Source organism: Amphiura filiformis, chromosome 15 (assembly GCF_039555335.1).
Source record: "Amphiura filiformis chromosome 15, Afil_fr2py, whole genome shotgun sequence".
NCBI lineage: Eukaryota > Metazoa > Echinodermata > Ophiuroidea > Amphilepidida > Amphiuridae > Amphiura > Amphiura filiformis.
Window position 1 is genome coordinate 24678315 of NC_092642.1, and position 17718 is coordinate 24696032.

The 17718-nt window shown below is 39.1% G+C and overlaps 1 protein-coding gene across 1 annotated transcript in view; it reads left to right on the forward strand.

Moving 5' to 3' along the window:
- The first annotated feature begins 15989 nt into the window (after window positions 1–15989).
- Window positions 15990–17718, forward strand: part of LOC140171987 (uncharacterized) — a 40656-nt gene continuing 38927 nt past the window's right edge. Inside the window, exons 1-2 of the mRNA XM_072195335.1 lie at window positions 15990–16002; window positions 16492–16641. Coding sequence (XP_072051436.1) covers window positions 15990–16002; window positions 16492–16641 — 163 coding nt within the window. The remainder of the gene's footprint in view (window positions 16003–16491; window positions 16642–17718) is intronic.

Below are 17718 nucleotides of genomic sequence, written 5' to 3' on the forward strand. Positions count from 1 at the left end.
GGCAATAAGTGATTTAAGTCCGACTGTGTGAACACGACTGTCATCTTCGGCTTTAAATTGTCGGATTTAAAGCACATTACGTCGGATATACAGGGTGTCAAAAAAAGAGGCCCCTCATTGCGCCCTCTTTTTCTCCTATTTTTTGATCAAATATAGTATTGAGAAACCTTTCGTTAGCTATAATAAACTAAAACAATTATATCAATCGGCTCACAACTTTTGAAGATATGCTCTTTTAAAGAAATGAACCCGTTTTTCACTCTGTCCACGGCGAAGGTTTGGCTACTTCAAAGATTGAAAAGGAGTACACATACCATGCATGAATATCAAACATTCCTCAATGATAACTTTATAAAATAACTTTATTTATGGAATGGGCTTTACCGGTGGGTTGGGCAATGGATTTTGTTAATAGTGTCATTAATTTGTGGGTAAAATGGATGCCGAATGGGACTTCTTTTGCTTTACTTGCAATTACTTATTTTTTCTTAGTTATTTATGCCTTTTTGTTTTATTATGTTTCTTACTTTCTTACTTTGTTGTTTCTTGCTTTCTTTTTTTTATTTACAACATAAGTCATTTCTCTTTTTAGGATAAAAGGTAGCCCTAAAAGGCTGTTTGGTTTGTATTTGGTTCTTCTGAAGTGAGTTTACTATGCTGCTCTGCCCTCTATCTGGTTGCCTCCTTGGCGAATACAGGTTTCAGCCCTGGTCCTCATTGCATCAATTGCGTTGCGTACCATCCTTGTGCGCCAGATACTTGCGAATGCATTCAGTAATACGTTTGCGAAGATCCTGGATTTTGTCACAAAGTAAAAATCAAGTGGTGTGAGGTCTGGTAATCGTGTAGGCCACTCCACACCATATGCCACCACAACCACTCTGTTTGCTATCCGTGGACAGAGTGAAAAACGGGTTCTTTTATTCAAAAGGGCATATCTTCAAAAGTTGTGAGCCGATTGAAATAATTGTTATGGTTCATTAAAGCTAACGATTAAAGGTTTCTTTACTAAAATATATTTCATCAACTTTTCAGAAATAGGTGAAAAAGAGGGCGCAATGAGGGGCCTCTTTTTTGGGGGACCGGACACCCTGTAGTTATATCCGACGTTCATTCACACTGCCACTTATATCCGATACTATTACCGACGTAATTTAAGTCCGGTTTTAAGTGGTTTAAGTCCGACAGTGTGAACAAGGCTTAATGTGGACGCGCTAAGGGATTAGCGGAAAATATTTAATTCGATCGGACATAAGCCTAGATAAAATATTACCGGTAATAAGTGCATGTGTGAACACAGCTTATGTTTACGTGGTTAGTGGTTTTAAGGGCTGATGGATTTTTTAAATGTCGATGAAATGGGAGGAGTTTGCCATGTTTGCTGTAAATTGTTGCACAGTCCGTGTTGATCGAGTTTCCTACTCTTTTGTGTAGGTATTTACAGAATCTTGAAATAAGAATTATGCTAGCTAATTGCGATTTCGGAATGCAACGAAGACATGTTCAAACCTCCTCAATACAGAAAATTCTACCCGATTTCACAGCCTCGTAGACTATTATTTCTCACATGTTATTTTCACTCTAAATTAAACAAGATTCTATTTGTTAGGTGAAAAGACTTCTAGAGATACCAGTTTACATGTCCATATTCGATTGATGGTAATACTATAAACCAATTTTAATATCTTAATATCTTTAGATTTATGGGAACCATATTTTGTACATTTTAACGCCAATTTTGGTACAAATTTGTCAGTTTTACCGAAGTTATTGGACAGGAACGAACACCTATATAGGTTCTCAGACAAGCTAAGAGCGCTAGGTTATTATACTAGTTTTACTTACGATTCGTAGAATGATTCCTTTTGAGAATTAAAATAATCCTTTTGAGAACTTGTTTTTGGAGTGTTGCCATTCAAGAATGATGCAAGTCAAAAACAAATCGGGACATGGTAGGGCCCGTAACTACATTAATATGTAACCCAAATGTCCATGTTATTTATGGTACTATGTTCATGTATAATATACAATTTTAAAACAGTGTTTATAATTTTCTAACGTGCGTTGCGGGATTCTTTCTCCCATTTGAGTTTTAATGTATATACCTTCGCTAATGACAGTCAATTTCAAATCACTGAGGGCTGGCAACACCATCAATTCTGTAAAACCTTTGACACACGAAAAGGCATGAAACCGTTCCGCTTGGTTTGTTACATACAGGACAGGTCTAAGTTGACCGAGGGACACGTCTCTCATTCGATTCCATCGGCTGTTGATAAACTAGTGGATTCGACCTACCATCATGGTGATTTCTGCTATGAAGATATCGTGGCGATGACACTGTGTACCCTCTGTACGGATGTTACATCACAATTCTGTATTATTATTCAAGTTTGTTACGTGTGTCTGTCATCGACTTGACAACAGGCACACCCCAGGTGCAAACAATTGTAACTTGAGGAAAATCGTGTTTATGACTAAATAATAGTTTTAGGTATTGTTCCGTTAGTTTCAGTATGACCCATACCTACCACCCATCTAGAATCAGTCCCCATAAGTCACTTAAACCAATGGTTTGTTTAAAATTGGTTTAAAAATTACAGAAGAATCAGTTGGTATTAGGAGGGCTCGCCAAGTGAAGGGATTGCCTGAGGAAGTCAGGAAAATGTGCCACTTGAGAAGAAAAGCCAGAGTCTTGATGTTTAACATCCCCTCAGTTCCAAACCACGGTTGTTTGAAGTGATCATTTATTAAATTTTCCAACAAAACATTATTTAATGTTCAATTCTAGACCTGGACAATACCAACAACAGTATCACAATAAATAAGTACTTGTATTTCCAGCTCTTTTTAACATAGATTTTCGTTTCTTTTCCAACTTATACATCTTTTTCTGCTTTTTTGTAGTATTTTTTATTCTATAAACTGTATATTTCTGTGCACATTGAGGGCGCTATTTACATATATTTCAAATTTAAGACAAACATGAATCACTGGAAACAGCCCCAGATGAAGTAATGAAGTGCTGGGAGGAATACTGCAGTAAACATCTGAATACAGAATTCCCCAAATACTGTAATATACTTAACTCCATCGCGGAGCCTGTCAACACCGCTACATCAATTTTGCCCTTTTCCATGGATGAAGTTGAAGAGGCTATCAAGAAGCTTAAAAACAACAAAGCCTGTGGTTGGGATAAGATCTCAGCAGAAGTGTTGAAAGCAGGAGGACCTATGTTGAAAAACATATTATTGAAGATCATCAACACAGCCTGGGCTGAAGAAAAAATCCATGAAGACTGGAGTAAATGTCTAATAACCCCTGTGTACAAGAAGGGCGACAAACTAAACCCAGCCAACTACAGAGCTATTACCCTCCTGTCAATCCCGGGAAAAGTATTCTGTAGGAAGGTTCTTAACCGAATACAACAGACTGTAGATAACCATCTGAGAGAGGAACAGTGTGGGTTCAGGAGTTTCAGAGGTACCTCAGATGCGGTATTTACAGTACGCCAAATCTTTGAAAAGGCTAAAGAAAGACGCGTTCCAATACACTGAACTTCGTACACTTCAAAGCAGCATTTGACACAATATGGAGGGACGTCATTTGGAAATGTTGGCGATCAGTAGGAGTAAACACCAAACTGGTAAACCTAATTGCAAAAATGTACGACCAAACCAAATGTTCAGTCGTGGTAAATGGAAAGATCGTCGATTGGTTTGAGGTCCTAGTTGGTGTTAGACAGGGATATCTTCTCTCACCATGTCTCTTGATGGGTGGCAGGTGCATTAAGAACATCCGATATAAAGATGATACCACACTCATGGATATGGACTTTGAGAACCTGCAAATCTCCACTAATGAACTGGAAAAAGCATGCAGCAGCTGGGGAATGAAAATTAACCAAACAAAATGCAAGATCATGTCTGACGATCCAAAAGATATCATGCTGCACCAAAGGCCCATTGACAAAGTAAATGACTTAGTCTTTCTGGGTAGTAGTGTGCGCTCAGTAGAAGAGGATATTAAATGTCGCACAAAGTTGGCAGCCTGGGCATTTGGGAGATTGAAAAATACCATCTGGTCTAACCATGACATCACCAGATCGCTGAAAGTAAGGATCTACTAGTCGCTCATCCTCCCTATTGCCACTTATGGGTCAGAATCCTGGGCGTTACGTGAATCCGATCGACACAGATTGGATGTTTTTGAAATGCGATGCCTTAGGACAATGCTCGGAGCTTCTCTACTTGACAAAATACGCAATAATTCCATCAGACAGAGCCTCAACATCACTAGCCCTGTCAACGATGTTATTTGCCAGAGACGTTTGAAATGGGCTGGGCATATCCTCTGGACGCCTCAACATAGGCTTCCCCACCAAGCCTACATTAACAACTTCAGCAAGAAAAAAACACCAGGTCTTTCACCAACCAGATGGAGTAACCAAATTCAGAGGAACCAGGGAATGACACCACAAGAAGCAAAGACACAAGCAGCAGAAAGGAGGCTTACTCGGCAGAGGGCAAAGGGCAAAGTCAAGTTAAAATTGGCCGACATTGATTCATTTTACTTTGTTGATGTTCCAACATTTTTGCAGTCCTCTAACACTTTAGACTAGACATATCATGTCTGTTTTGGCCCCTTTTTTTTACCTCACTAGGTAGTGATACGTGTAAAGAAGACGACTTTAGTTGTGAAACCTCGTCTCTTGATGAAAATGGTAAACGCATTGTGGAATGCTTCAACCAGTCATTCATTTGTGATGGTGATATTAATTGCTATGACATGAGAGACGAAAGTAATTTGTACTGTGCAGGTAAGAATATTATTTGCTCTCACAACAAAAATTGAGATCTTACCTCAATATTTCGACGTGGTTGAATTAGTGAAATGCATATAACAATTAATCATAAGAATGACGCTAAATCCACGGCTGTTATTAATACCAACGCTTACTTATAGCCAATTCCGGTGGTCTGCGGGTAAGAATTGAGGCCAGATATCTGTTACAGCTTGGATGAATTTTCGTTGAGACCGGGAGATGGTGTTATATACTACAGGGTGTCCAACTAAAAAGAGGCCCCTCATTGCGCCCTCTTTTCGCCTATTTCTGAAAAGTTGATCAAATATATTTTGGTATGTAAAGAAACCTTTAATTGTTAGCTTTAATAAACCAAAACAATTATTTCAATCGGCTCAAAACTTTGCTCAAAGATATGCCCTTTTAAGACAAGTACCCGTTTTTCACTCTGTCCACGGATAGCAAACAGAGTGGTTGGGATTGGTCATGCTGTGGAGTGGGCTGCAAGATCACCAGACCTCACACCACTTGATTTCTTCATTTGTGGCAAAATCCAAATCTTTGCAAACGTATTACTGCTTTATTCGCAAGTATCCGGCGCACAACTTAATCATTGCCTCAGGGATATTGCTTAGAGTCTTAGCTTTTATATGATACCCTATTTGTTAGGAATTATCTTCAAATCTCTCTTAGAAAATTACAAATAAGTGAGGCTACATGAGCTCGGTTGCTACGCATTACAGGCCAATATGAGTGCCTCGTTAAGAAATTAAGTGCTAATTAAGCAGTTAAAGAAGAACTTTTTTTTTTTTTTGGCTGAAATATGTAACCTAATATCTTATTCATAAAAGGAAACAATTAGATTGATGTTAATAATAGTTTAGACTGAATTATACCAATTAAAAGACCAGTGGTGGGTACACAATGCAATTGGTAGGTCTATTCTTGCTTATGACCAAATGTGTTTGGAGAACGACGCAAGGAAGGAGTTTAGTATTTGGGAGAATGCAGCTCCATTTTCGTGTGAGGATTTTGTACCCAAGGATTTATAAATGCAAGTGTACAATAGACTTCGCTGATTTTCGCAGGACAAGTAAATAAGGATATATGCTTCAGCTGTCCAAAATATTGCAAGAACTCTAGAAGAAGACTGCTGGTTAAGTACTGAGTAGTTAAAATATTACTGTGATTGTGTGATTATTTTATATGTGCATTTTGTTAGCTTAATCAAACAGTGTATTTGTGTTGTGTATTCGTGTGAGTTCGGGTAAACGTAATTTTATCCTTGAGTCAAGTACGATTCGTAACAAAAAATTGGGGGCTCATCCGGGAAATACACTGTAAAAAGAAAGTTGACATTAACTAACAGGGTCTTGAAAGTGAAAGTACAGTATGGCAGAGTTCAATGCAGAAGAGTTTCTTGAAACTATAGATTGGGAGAAGTTTGATGAGTTTAAGAAGCCTGATTTATTAGCATTTGCCAAACATTATGAATTGAAAGTAAAGCAAGCTACAAGAAAGCAAATAATCACTGAATCCCTTGAATTCAAAAATCGGAGCAACTTTAATTTGTCACCCTGTTTAACATGCAAATTGACCTTGAACCTGTTGAGCCTCATAACTTGGGACTTTATGTCCTGTGTGCAAATGTGTTACATTTTTGTGATCCTTAGACCCATACATATAATTTGACATGTTTTTAGTGAATTTGGAGCATGTTTAGTTTTTGTCCCCTATAATGAGCATATAGGGGGTTTGGGGTCTCTTTTAAGGGTCGCTGGGTTCCAATATAACTTGGCAGACAAAATATTTGAATTCAGCATACCCGAATTTACCAAATTGATTTGGGTACCAGCTTTTACGCGAACTTGACGCTTGATGCTTAAATAAGCACATACGGTATTTCCAAAATAGAACCAGTCTGTCATGCTTAAAGTTGTACAACATTTAGTAACGTTTGCCTGTTTATACAATGTATGGAGATAGTGGCAAGTTCGGATATTTTCTTTAGTGAACCATATTTTATAATTTGTCCTCAAGATTACAAAAAATGACTTCGGCAATTATTGTTCTTGTGCAAAGATTGATGAAATTTTGTTTAAATGCATGTTTGAACCATATTTTATAATTTGTCCTCAAGATTACAAAAAATGACTTCGCAGTAGTAAGCTGACGATATTTAAAATATAGGTGCGATTTTGGCTAACTTGACTCAGTCAGAAGTCAGAAGAAAATCATTGATTTTTTTTAATTTAGTTGATTACGGTCACACTTCAAACAAGTGAAACATGCAATGTTAATAAATAACATGATTAGATATGATTTCAGGGCGGCATACATTAGTCGCCTTGTTACAATATTATCCATGATTAAACCTCTTCTTTTTTTAAATTATAATCAGTTGACGTTATTTCGCCGGTGATCAAAAACAGGGAATTTGTAGATTTTCCTGTGACTGTCGAATTTGTTGACGGAATTGAGCCAAGAGGCGCAAGGGCAAATTGGGAAGAAATAATAGCAACAGACAACTTCGGCGATGAACAACTTCAAATTGAAAGAGGTAATTGTGCAATATCTTACACTGACTTAAGGAATGGGGTATGAACGTTTGGACAGTATTTATTGTGGGACATCAGAGCACATCAGACATATCGAATTGCATTCTGAATACGAAGAATGTCCTTCTGATATCAAATAATTTTGATTTTTTGAAATTCGCAATATAATACACATTTTATGGAAAATCATTGGTATTTTAGATATTTTACAGTACTCGAAGTATACTTTATAAATCTGATGATTTATACTTGGAGTGTATGTAGGTGGGATGAAAAGCCGACGATCAATTGAACATTTTGACCTTTCGTATTGAAGATATGGATTTTTTCCCAAAACACCAAAAAAAATTAGGTCTTTTGGGAAAAAATCCATATCTTCAATATGAAAGGTCAAAATTTTCAATTGATCGTCGGCTTTTCCTCCCAGCTACATACACTTTAGGAATATATCATTAGATTTATAAAATTTACTTCGAGGACTGTTATATATCAAAAATGTGAAAAATATCAAATTTTAATAATTTGTCATAAAATGTGCATTATATCGTGAATTTCCAAAAATGAAAAATTATTTGATATCAGAAAGAAATTCTGCGTATTCAGAATGCAATTTGATATGTCTAATCTGCTCTCATGTCCCACAAAAAAATATGTCGAAACGCTTAAAACGCTCATTCCAGATCCCTTAAGGGCTCGGATTTTTGTAGGACCTGAGAGCACATCAGACATATCGAATTGAATTTTGAATACGAGGAATGTCTGATGATATCAAATAATTTTGGTTTTTTGAAAATACAAATATAATACACGTTTTATATCAAATGATTAAAAATTTAAGCTTTTTGTCTAATGGTAAATAAACTGAAACTGAAATTGATATTTTTGAAAGTTATCATATATACTGAAAGTGTATGTAGCTGGGATGAAAATCCGTCCATCATACGAAAATATTGCCCTTTCGTATTGAATCTATATATTTTTCCCAATGAAACACCAACAAATGTAGGTCTTTTTGGGAATAAAATTTATATCTTCAATATGAAAGGAAAGATAAAACTTTCATTTGATCGTTGGCTTTTCATCCCAGCTACATACACTTCAAGTACATATCATTATATATTTAAGTTTAATTCGAGGACTGTTAAAAATCAATAGTATAAAAAATATTAAATTTTAATAATTTGCCATAACATTTGTAGTATATCACGAAATTTAAAAAAAAATCAAAATTATTTGATATTCATCGTATTCAGAATTCAATTCGATGCCTGATGTGCTCTCAGGTCCCACAAAAAATACTGTGCAAACGTTGCTGCTATCCAATTCCTTAAAATTGGTTATTAATTTTGCTCAGTACCTACAGATTTAAATCTTCATAGGCTGTCTGTTTGTCATTCATTCATGTCATTCGACTGCGAAGCAGGCGACTACAAAGTTTCTCCATGTACTACGATCTGAAGCCAATGTGGCAACGGCATCTGGCAGTAGAAAGTTGTCGAAATCCCCCAACAGTTTTTGCACATAAGACAAGAAGGATGTTCTTTGCCTTCCAGGTCTTCTTTTACCATGTAATGGGGTGTAGAGAGCATTATCTTCTGCATGGTTCATCTTCCTGCATCCTCAGGATATGTCCCAGGAATCGTAGTTGTCGTGATCTGACAGAGTTGATAAGAGGCACAGTATTGGTGATGGTATAGACCCTTTCATTACTAATAGGGTCAGTGCGCTTGATGTTCAGCATTATCCTGTAATATGATGTACCAAAAGCGTTGAATTTACTTTCCATGTCAGTAGATATCACCCAGGACTCGCAGCCATAGAGCAATACTAGACAAGTAGGATGTTCTTTACAGTGCTAGAGCCCATCATGGGACCAAGATATTTAAAATCGGTGACATACTTGATGGGTTCTCCGTATACTTGGAGTGGTGGCTGAGGATTGCAGTTGATGGTCATGTACTCAATTTTGGGAACACTGGCTTTCTGCTGCAGCTGCTGTTCTGGTCAGCTGTGCCTGTGCCCGCGGGATAGAAGATTCAAGTAAGGCAATATCATCAGCGAAATCCAAGTCGTTCAAAACCTTGGCAGGATAACGCCTGGAGCGACGGGTGTGTTTCAACACCACTCTTAGTCCCCTCGATAGCCATCGTCATCAAATAGTCGATGAGAACAATGAATAGGAATGGGGCTAGAACCAGAGGCGGATTTAAGGAAAATGGCCCTGTCAGCAAAATATCCTGGGGGCCCATCAGTAAAGAGGTAGAATCAGGAGCGTGTCTGAACTTTTTGTCTGATGGAGGGCAAGAAAAAAAATGACCAGTGAGCATTAGTCCGGCCCAATGTTATGAGATATGTGCGAGCAGTGCGCAAATATTCATTCCATTTCATATTTGAGGAAGGCATGTGCACTTAAGTGCCCAATGCTTGGTTTAAGTATAAGATCGACGGTGGTGGAAGGAGATTATAATTTAGGGGGAGATGAACATAGAGTTTAGCAGGACATTTTACGGTGCGTGCGAAGCGCGCGAAAAAAGTTCAATTTAGCCGAAAATAAAGGTGAATTTTGCTATATAACTGGCCATTGCGTGCGAAGCGCTCAAAATTATGCAATGTTACCCTATTTTGGCTCAAAACATGGTGTATTTTTGGCTGAAAGGGAAGATGCAAGGGCAATATTTGGGGACCTAAAATTTTGGGGCCCTGGGCCAGGCTAAAATTTGGAGGCCCCAAACTCACCGTGAAGAAGACATGTACACTCAAGTGGCCAGTGCTTGGTTTAGATATAAGATCGACGGTGGCGGTAGGAGCATTACAATTTAGGGGGAGATGAGCATAGATCTTCGTAGTACAATTGTGCGCGCGAATTTCAGTTTAGGTGAAAATGAAGGTGAATTTTGCTATATAACTCGCTATATAAGCGCGCAAAATTATGCAATTTCAGGGCAATTTTTGGGGCCCCAAAAAAGTTGGGGCCTGGGCCCGGGCCCATCTGGCTCTATGGTAAATCTGGCCATGGGGCCCCGGACCCATACTATATAGATGACCTACTTGTATTTTGAGAATGTATAATGCTCTAGGATTATCAGCATACCAACTCGTAATCCTGATTTAATCGCAACAGTATTCACAAATATTAAATTTGGGCCCCTGGGGCCCTTGACCTTTGACCTCTTGCTGGGGCCAAAACGGGCAAAATAAAACTTTCGGGTAGGGCCCTAGGTGTGCAACATGCCAGGTCTGTTATCGTTTTTAGTTTTAGAGCTGCTATAGCATTGGCACTCATGTGGATAGAGGAGAAGGAGAAGCAACCCGAGAATCATAAATGCGGGCATAAATAGAATGGCCTCTTGCACGTACGGGTAAATATATAACCTTTTCGTTTTTATTCTACCCACCGCACCTTGGAACCTTGCAGAAAACAATTAGGCCTTAAGCTAAAAAAAAAGAAAGCAGGGGGGCCCTTTGGCCAAAATGGCAGGGGCCCTTGTCAGCAACTGCTGACTTGCTGACAGCTTAAATCCGCCACTGGCTAGAACATCCCCCTGCAATACTCCAGTAGTCACTAGGAAGGGATCCGAGATGTTGCCATCTACCAATACGGCACTTTGCGAATTAGTATACAGTACACGTATTGCCTTTACGATTATCTCCGGGATACCATAGTGCCGCAAAACAGAAAACATCATCTTCCTGTTAATTGAATCAAAGGCTTTCTTGAAATCAATGAATGTTATAGTTAGTGGAAGTTGGTAACTATGGAAAGCCTCCATGATTCTACGGAGGATATCCGTTTGCTGTGCACAGCTTTTGCCTGGACTAAATCCGGCCTGGTTACTTCTTAATACAGGATCAACATGGTCCCTAATTCTATTCAGTAGGATCCTATTATACACCTTAGCTGCAACTGACATCAGTGTGATTCCTCTATAATTGTTCATGAGGCTGAGGTCTCATTTCTTTGGAAGGGGAACAATAACATTGGTAATCCACTGTTCCGGTGGCGTAAGCTTTGTAAAAACTTCTACGCAGAATTTATGGATGATGTCTACCATAGCTTCATCACCGCCCTGGCGTGCCTCAGTGGTAATCGCACAGTCCAGTCCAGCAGCTTTGTTTGTTTTTATTGCTTGAATGGCTTTTCTTGTCTCTTCCAGGGTAGGGGGATCAGCACAAATAGGCAAGTCCTGGTCGGCGGGTGGTGGGAGATCAGATGTTGGTGGTCAGCAAGGCACAAAAGTAGTCCTTCCACTCACCAAGTAGTTCTTTGTCACTTGAGGGGATTGTCCCATCTCTCTTCTTCACTTTGGGATTTGATCTCTTCTTCTTCTTCCCCGAGATGTCATGGATTTCCACGTGGTGTTGTAATTGCCATTTTCATTTGCTACTTGCAGGTCTTCCATCTGCCTGTGTATAGAGGCAAGTTCATCAGTCCTATATGACTCGTTGAGCTGGGTGTTGAGCTTTCTCGACACTTCTCTGGCGCGGTGAGTTCTAACAAGTAGATATGTCTTCTTAGCTGCATCTCTTTCTGATCTCAACTTGAGGGTCTTGTCTGTCACCCAGCTTGGCATTCCACAGGGGCTACATTTTCCCACAACCTTTTCCGCGACTTCTTCTACTACTTTCTCAAACATTTCATACCTCTCAGAAATTGGTGACTGGTTGTTGTCGTCACACTGGAGGACCTGGAATCTGTTTGAAAGTTCAATCTGGAAACTGTTCTTAGTAGGAGCATGAAACAGCTTCTTCCAGTTGTACTTAGGCCTCTTACAAGGTTTACCTTTGGTGGTTCGGAGACTGGTGTGCAGTCGTATGCTGAGTATTCGATGGTCTGAATCCAGCTCTACAGAGTTACAAGCTCTGCAATTGCGCAGGGAATTGACCCACTTGCTATTGACAAGGATGTGGTCCAGTTGGTGTTTTGATCCATGTTCAGAGACGACTTTTGGGTTGGGGAAATCTTGATTGTGAAGGACGGAGCTGATATGATATGATATGATATGATTTTATTAACAACATCGCGGCCAAACGGCCGAATTGCATTATACAAGAAACAAATAACATGAAAGAAATCAATTACACATAATTATAAAGCAGAAAAGGGCAACTTCGCATGGAAAACAGCAGAGAGATGCAAAAGGGCACAATGGGAAGCCACTAGCACGCAAGCTACTACTGCTTATTTAACAGTTTAATGTAGTAGGGAATGGGGCTTTCAGCAAATCTGCTTGTGCGTGCACGCAATTTGGAGATATGGGCTGCATTTCTCAGCTGTCTTCCATGGACTTCACTTCTACTAGGAGGGAGCAACATGTTGGTACGCTCTGATTTAGCAAGCGATTGCGCGAACTTAAGCGAGTGTTGTTCCCTCCTGGCAGAGAGAGAGTCTAGCTTACATACATTAACTGCATTATCATACGAAATATAATTAGCACCCAAATGATTCTGCATGCCCTTTTTTGGACTCGCTCAAGTGTACTTGATTGTTTAACAGTGAGCGATGAATGACAAATGGCATCAGAATATTCCAAAAGGGGACGTATGTAACCAACGTAAACTGTGGTCAGCTCCAAAACGTTGAAACCAAAACGTTTCAGAGAACGGAGCATGAAGACGCGTTTGTTAGCAAACATGCACATGTGATCCACCTGAGCATCCAATTTAAGATCTTGCTGTATGAAGATGCCCAGGAATTTGGCAGATGAAACAAAAGAAAGCAATGAATGGCCTATCTTCAGAATGGGATGAGAAGGTGGGTTTCTCATGAAACAGATTTGAATGGCTTGACATTTGTCAGGGTTGAGTTTCAGGTGGTTACTTACAAACCAGTCCAGGAAGTCATCAAGATCAGACTGAAGGTTGCCTTTCTCACTACACGCACGGTTCTCAACGAATGTGAGATCGTCGACATATTTCCAGTAGTGAGAACTGCAACCTTGAGCAGCGTCGTTGATGACAGCCTGGAAAATGATGGGACCAAGTTTGGTACCTTGCGGGACACCAGCACACAAGGGGGCATACTCAGACACGGTTTGGTTATATCTCACACACTGAGTGCGATTATTGAGGAAACTGCAAACCCAAGGAACGATAGCCCCCCGGACCCCCAAAGCAATCAACTTTTCAACAGCTATATTGTGATTTACCAGGTCAAATGCCTTGGAGAAGTCCGTGAGGACTACCGTTCCTACATTGTTGCGTTTGTCTGAACCTTGGAAAAGTGTGTGTACAAGATTGATTAGGTAATGAGATGTTGATATACCACTGACATTCCCAAATTGTTTAATATCTATGTATGGTTCAATGTCATACACAATCCATTTTGCCACAAACCCTTCGGCAACCTTAGCAAAAATATCAGTAAGTGATATAGGCCTCATTTTATCAATGCTGGGTGGGTGTTGCTTTGGAATGGGGACAACAATGGCAGATTTCAACTGGTGTTGCACAATTCCCTCCTCAAAAGAACAATTCAACACATTTGTTAAAGGGCCACTCAGTTCATAAGCAAATTCCTTTATGATTTTGGGAGGAATTCCATCCGGGCCACTTGATTTTGAAGTTTTAACTCTCTTAAGCTCTCTATACACATCCCATGGATAAAGAACGGGGGCAGGTTTCACAGCGGGCAAAAAAGGTTGGAAGCTCAGAATGATCCAAGGGATTAACACGGGAGGATACGCTCACAAACTTGGAATTAATGGCATTAGCCATTGCCTTGTGGTTAGCCCTATCCACTCCTGGGATGTGCATGTCAAGATCAGAATTGCTAGAATTAAGCATACACTTGATTTGTTGATACCATTTACGAGGTTCAGTCTTTTGCAACTTTCTCACTCTGTCCGAATTATAATTCACTTTAGCTTTTTCAATTTCTCTTTTCACCTCATTACGCAACTGGCGCCATTTTGAGGTTTCATGAGCTTCAAATTCTGCTTGACGTTTTGATATGAGTTTCTTTATACATGGAGTGATCCACGGTTTATCAGTCTGATGAATTTTTAGTAATTTAGTAGGAAAGTAAAGTTCCATACCCTTGTTTAACACAGAATACAGATCATCCGTTTTATTTTGGGACCATTGCATTCGTGGACCTCACTCCAACTCTGATCCTGAATCCATCTATATACCAAATGCTCTGATATTATCATCACGAAAAGGCCGTGTAATCCTGGTCTTAACTGTGTTTTTAGCAGTAGTGTTTTTAGGCTTCCATAGAACACATGCATGATCACTTTTACCAATTGATGAGAGAGCAGGTGGTGGTAAATAATGGGTTTGGATATTAGTTAGAATGAGATCCAGGGTTGCCTGGCATCGAGTAGGAAATGTGATTATCTGATTAAGATCATTACCACGAGTTATGGCATTTATGTTCATTCGGTTGAAATCACCAGAAATACAGAACCCCATTTCAGGATAACGAGTGCGAAGATGGTCAGTCTTGAATTCCTGGCATACATTCACTAGTCTCTCTCCATTGTCATTTGTTGTGTCGTAAAAACAATGAGGACTAACCACAGCTGGATGAGATACATGGCAATCTTGGCCAATTCTGGCATTGAAATCACCAATGACGAGATGGATGTTGTGCCTCTTCACCTTTTCAAGATGGTCTTCTAGTGGATTATAGAAACTGTCCTTTTCTCCTGAGGTTGCTGATTCAGTTGGGGCATAAATAATTGTAACCGTGGGCTGGGGTTCCCGTTAAAACTGGCCATCTTACAACTCACTGTGCTGAAGTCTGCATCAAGGGGATTTGCATGGCTGGATGATCAAGAATCGATACACCGTAAGTAAATGTTCACTTGGTGAGGATTTTAAACTGCACTCAACACATGGGGTTTTCCATTAGTAACAAGCCATGACTCAACTTTTGTGACAAGCATAGGCCTACTTTGTGACTTTTGAAAAGGGCAGTTTTGCCTTCAATTTAGGCTCCTTCAGCCATGAAGTCAATAGAAATCTCTTATTTTCACACAGCACTTAGTAAACAGTCATATTATTCAAAGTTAGTTTTACTGGTACAAAACGTAACCTTACAATGTTATGACGACATGTTCAGAGGGGGACTTATTTCTTTTGATGTGTTTACTATTCTTTGATTAATGGTCTGCACGCTCTGAAGACACCTATGGATGTGCCTTGACATCAGAAGTCCAACACCTCCCTGCCTCTGGTCTGTGGCAGAACTGTAAATAAGTACCCAATTCTTGTCGTCTGACCATAATTCGTCAGTGGGGGATGATGTAATAAGACGGTGTTCTTGCACACCGACAATGTCGACGCCTGCATCGCTACAACCCGTAAATAGTTGATGGGTTGTTCCTTATTGGTGTAGTGTACGCACATTGTAGGTGGATACTACAAGTGGTTTGAAGGTACGTAGACGAGACATATCGGGACCAACAGTCTGTGATGGTGCGCCAGGTTCCCGCTGGCCCGTCATAGAGTCAGACGAAGACGTCTGCCCAGCTACCTTCGATCTAGTATTTGGATATTTGTTTGTTCAAATGGTGCAGTGATAACATCTTGTCTACATTCTTTGTCCTGTTGTTGTTTTTGATGATGATGATGATGATGACGTCATATGTAGTGACAAAAGGACGTCATAGCAATATGTTATGATGTCACCAAAGTGTATAGACCTACACTAAGAGTAATATTTGAATCCAACTTCTCTTCACATCATCCACATGAGCATACACATTAGTTTTGTGAGAACACTGTAATAGGCCAGTAAATCTAGCTCTTTTGGGGGCCAACTAAGGAACTTAGTTTACAACAGATTTTCTTCACCACAATGCATTTCCTTGAGGTCCCCAAAGTACCATATTAAAAGTCCCACAATATCCAAGTATGGGAAAGGTGCCTAATTTGAATAATTCCAAAATGGCCGCTAAAATTACAGAAAAATCTAAATTCTAGATGGCCTATTACAATGATTTTTAAATCAAACATTCTAGGAAGGGGTTTTGAACACATCGAGTCTAATGGGATATGTTACAAAATGTTTACACAGCAGCATAATTAGCATATTTTCAAAAACCTATTAATCACTAAAGTATTATGTTTTCCACTTTAAATATTAATTGTTGCATTTCTGAATTAATTTCTATTATATTCAAGATATATACCGGTTTCGCAATTCGGAACTGATAAAGAGCAATTTGACAAATGGCGATTTTTTCCCCGAAGGATTTTATCGTGTTTTTGAGAGCGTCACAGATGAAGCAGGCAATTATTATGAGGACTGGTTTAGGCTCTATGTGAGAGCAGGTAAGTATCATACAAAAAGGCAAGTATATTAAGCTTCAACAACGGTGTTAATTGGAGCGAAATTTTATTTGATATCAAACAGTTATGCCAAAAAGGTGCCAATTTAGATTATCAAGTCCCCTTGCATGCAGTGTTGTCAACCTGTCATCCTTTTGAAGACAATAATTACAAATCTACTTTTCAGTGTCGCAACATAATGGAAAGGTTTCTATACAAAAACGATTCTCTTATAAACCATCATGCGCACAGTTTCCACCTCGATACACCTGAGCACACATTTTCGTCCTAAGAGCTTCCAAGCAGAGAACAACAGGCAGTGAATGTCTCCACCACAGTCTTTGATTACACTACACGGTTTAGTGCATTGCAATGTAGGAGCTGTGAAGCATCTAGCTAAAAAATGGGCCTCTTTGATTGGTTTTGTCGAAACCTCAAGTGTTCCCTTCATCCAATCAGAATTTTTTTTATATCAAGCGAAAGCTAACACTTCCCCCTAAAAACACTTTTCGTCACTAGGTCAACAGATAACACAATTTAGTGTTACAGCAAGGCGAATGTGGAAAATCTGTTGAAAACTACCTATCCAAGCACATTTTGAAGTCAAAGCCTCAAGTTTTCCTTACAATATTTTTCAAATTTTATGTCATGAAATGAAACAGTACACTTTTATTGTCCATAATAGTCACTAGAATGAGCAATGGTCAATTCTCTTTAAATTGCCAATTTTGTGCAAAAAGGTACTATTTTCGCCTGTTTTGTTGTTAACAAAAGAGTTTGTTGTCTTTTAAAAAAGAGCGCTTACAAATTGATATGCACCAGATGCGCATTTTTGTTCTGAAAAAGCAAATTGATAAATACTAAAAGAATAAAAGCGATATCTGATTGATAGAAACGAAAAAAAAAATAGAGGGCCTTATAATTTGTACACAAGAAATTGTACAGTTGGGCAAAAATGGGGCAACATTGGGCAAAAAAAGTAGCACAATTGGGCAAAAATGTGTTAAATGTGAGAGTCCAATTAACAAGCTTTAATTTAATGTAATTTGCACTCGCGTAGCACTTAAAATAAAGAAATTG